Below are 3,084 nucleotides of genomic sequence, written 5' to 3'. Positions count from 1 at the left end.
TATGTTGATTATCAAAGTTATATCTATGTGTTGTTTATGATCTTGCATGCTCTCCGTTACTAGTAGATACTCTGGCCAAGTTTTTGCTATTAACTCCAAGAGGGAGTACTTATGCTCGATAGTGGGTTCATGCCTGCATTGACACTGGGACGATGTGAGAAAGTTCTAAGGTTGTGTTGTGCTGTTGCCACTAGGGATAAAACATTAGTGCTATGTTCAATGATGTAGTCACTAGTTACATTACGCACCATACTTAATGCAATTGTCTGTTGTTAGCAACTTAATACTGGAAGGGGTTCGGATGATAACCTGAAGGTGGACTTTTTAGGCATAGATGCAGTTGGATGACGGTCTATGTACTTTGTCGTAATGCCCAATTAAATCTCACTATACTCATCATGATATGTATGTGCATTGTCATGCTCTCTTTATTTGTCAATTGCCCAACTGTAATTTGTTCACCCAACATGCTGTTCGTCTTATGGGAGAGACACCTCTAGTGAACTGTGGACCCCGGTCCAATTCTCTTTACTGAAATACAATCTACTGCAATACTTGTTCTACTGTTTTCTGCAAACAATCATCTTCCACACAATACGGTTAACTCTTTGTTACAGCAAGCCGGTGAGATTGACAACCTCACTGTTTCGTTGGGGCAAAGTACTTTGGTTGTGTTGTGCAGGTTCCACGTTGGCGCCGGAATCACTGGTGTTGCGCCGCACTACATCTCGCCGCCATCAACCTTCAACGTGCTTCTTGACTCCTACTGGTCCGATTAAACCTTGGTTTCTTACTGAGGGAAACTTGCCGCTGTGCGCATCACACCTTCCTCTTGGGGTTCCCAACGGACGTGCCAACCACACGCATCAGGGTGGAGCAGCGGGAGCACATCGTCTTGGCGCCAGAGAGCCTCCGCAACGGCAACCAGGCCTGGAGGTAGATTACCCATCGCCATCTGAAGAGCGACCAGTGCGGGAGTGGCTGCCCATCAGCCATGAGACTCAGCAGCCAGAAGATATCAGGAGCTGCCGAGGATGAACTCCCAGAAAACGCAGCACGAGCATCTCGCCAGTGACCTCCAGATCCACATCGCCTAGAGCTGCAACAACTCCTCTCCTCGCCTCCACGGCCGGCCAGAGGATGAAGGCAAACTCCAAACCACCGCATCTGGAATCCACCCCGCCTATCACCTGCATCGAGAAATAGCACAACAACCTGCGCCCTCCCCTCGCCACCACAGCCGGCCAGAGGGTGCCTGTCATCACCACCGCTCGACTTGAGCTCAAGGCAACTAAGAGCGATCTTATTCAAAGGAGTGGTGGCTCTTGCTCCCGCAACCCACTCCGGCCAGAGGAGCAAGGAAACAAGAAGGAAAAGCCCGAAAGACCGGCAGATCTGACCGCAGAGATCCCGGCCTCCACCCCTAGCTACGGGCATAGAGCCCAGACGCGGCATAAGCCGAAAAAACAGAAAAACAGCAACAAGAACTATACCTAAACTACTCCGGCGCCTCTCAGAACCTGCTCCGGCCGGCTACTCCGGCGGAGAGGCCAGATCGGCCCGGGATTCACTCGGAGACTCTCAAGAACACTGTAGAGGGAGGAGAGCGGTTCGGGGGGGAAAGTGAACTCATCCTCATACTTGTAACCTGCCACGTTTTCTAATGGAAGAACCTAGACCCTTCGGGGTCTATCCCTTGTTCAAAAAAAAAAAAAAAAAAAAAAAGAGACCCATGTCAATGACAGTATAATCTCAAAGTCAGCTGATCATGGCAGCCTCCGGGACCTGTGTACTAGTAGTTTCGTTATTTTAAGACGTGTTTCCAAACCATTATAAAAATGAATAAGTTGCTTGTGTTATTCTAGTCGAGTGGAATTAGTCGAGTGGAATTGTTGCGCGGCTAATACCGACCCCAAATCTCAGTCAGCTGATAGTGGCTGCTAACCGGACACTTGTGTGGCCTCTCCATGTTCCATGCAAACAGTACTCAGACACCTCTCCTCTCAATATTACTCTTGAAAATTTCTGCCCCTGTATAAAACCTCATGCAGTCCGATCACTTCCACTTCTCATAGTGACAAGGATTCCGGAGTAAAATCTTCAGACAAGTAAAAGATGATCAAGGCGCCCAGCTCCTCTCCCATGGCCTTTGCCGCGGCGGCCGCGGCTCTCGTCTTCGTGTCGGCGTGGGGCGGCGCGGACGCGACGATCGAGAGCACTTGCCGGGTCGCGGCGGCCGGCGACCGGCGCGTGGACGTGGCGTTCTGCACACGCCAGTTCTTGGCATTCAACGGCGCGGCGGACGCGGACGATTGGGGCCTGGCCAAAACGGCGGCGCTCGTCGGCATCAGCCTCGGGGACGACGCCATCTTCGACCTCACCCACGGGAAGCTCTTCCCGCCGCCCGCCGACAAGAAGGCCGAGGCGGCCATGGACGTGTGCGTGAAGGCGTACGACCAGGTGGGGTTGGCCTTCGCGAAGACCTCCGACGAACTCAGGTCACGTCGGTGCGCGCCTGCCAAGGAGCAGGTGGCGCGCGTGGCGGCGCTCGTGCAGCGCTGCGATGCCGGGCTCGCCAAGGTCGGCCTCGCGTCGCCGCTGCCCAAGTACAGCGCCGACTGCCTGCAGACGGCCATCATCGCCATAGCCATCACCAACCTCATCAAGTGATGCGTGCATGCATGCCTGCACGCATCGAACACGTCTAGTTCGGTTCTTAGTTCGTCGTGTGTGACAAATTAAAACTCGTGTAGGTGTAGCGCAGTATATATTGTTCCTCATCTTCCTTTACCAATAAAGCTATATAATAAATAACGCGCAATTCGTGCTTGGTTAATTTAGAGTTTAATTAGATTGCAAATATTTCCTCTAAATTTAGATTACGTTGATTTATCTGCTCCATTTGGTACTTTTGAGACAGTTCTATATTCATCTTTAAAGTGCTTACTGTGGTCGCCCGAGATATTTTTCCCCGATACATCAATATATATAGTTACAACGAACAAAAAATCATGTCGAAACATCAAGAACGTTTACGGCAATGTGTGCTACGGATGGCCGGCTCTCTTGATCTCATATCTAAAT

The 3,084-nt window shown here is 51.0% G+C and overlaps 1 protein-coding gene across 1 annotated transcript; it reads left to right on the top strand.

Moving 5' to 3' along the window:
* Window positions 1-2,058: 2,058 nt before the first annotated feature.
* Window positions 2,059-2,836, top strand: LOC127335594 (pectinesterase inhibitor 8-like). Its single transcript, XM_051362332.1, has one exon. It carries the CDS (start codon window positions 2,116-2,118, stop codon window positions 2,668-2,670), a length of 555 nt encoding a protein of 184 aa, XP_051218292.1. The 5' UTR covers window positions 2,059-2,115; the 3' UTR covers window positions 2,671-2,836.
* Window positions 2,837-3,084: the final 248 nt, after the last annotated feature.

Source organism: Lolium perenne, chromosome 1, assembly GCF_019359855.2.
Source record: "Lolium perenne isolate Kyuss_39 chromosome 1, Kyuss_2.0, whole genome shotgun sequence".
Classification (NCBI taxonomy): Eukaryota; Viridiplantae; Streptophyta; class Magnoliopsida; order Poales; family Poaceae; genus Lolium; species Lolium perenne.
Note: the sequence above shows the minus strand (reverse complement) of the source record. Positions and strands in the feature narration are given on the sequence as shown.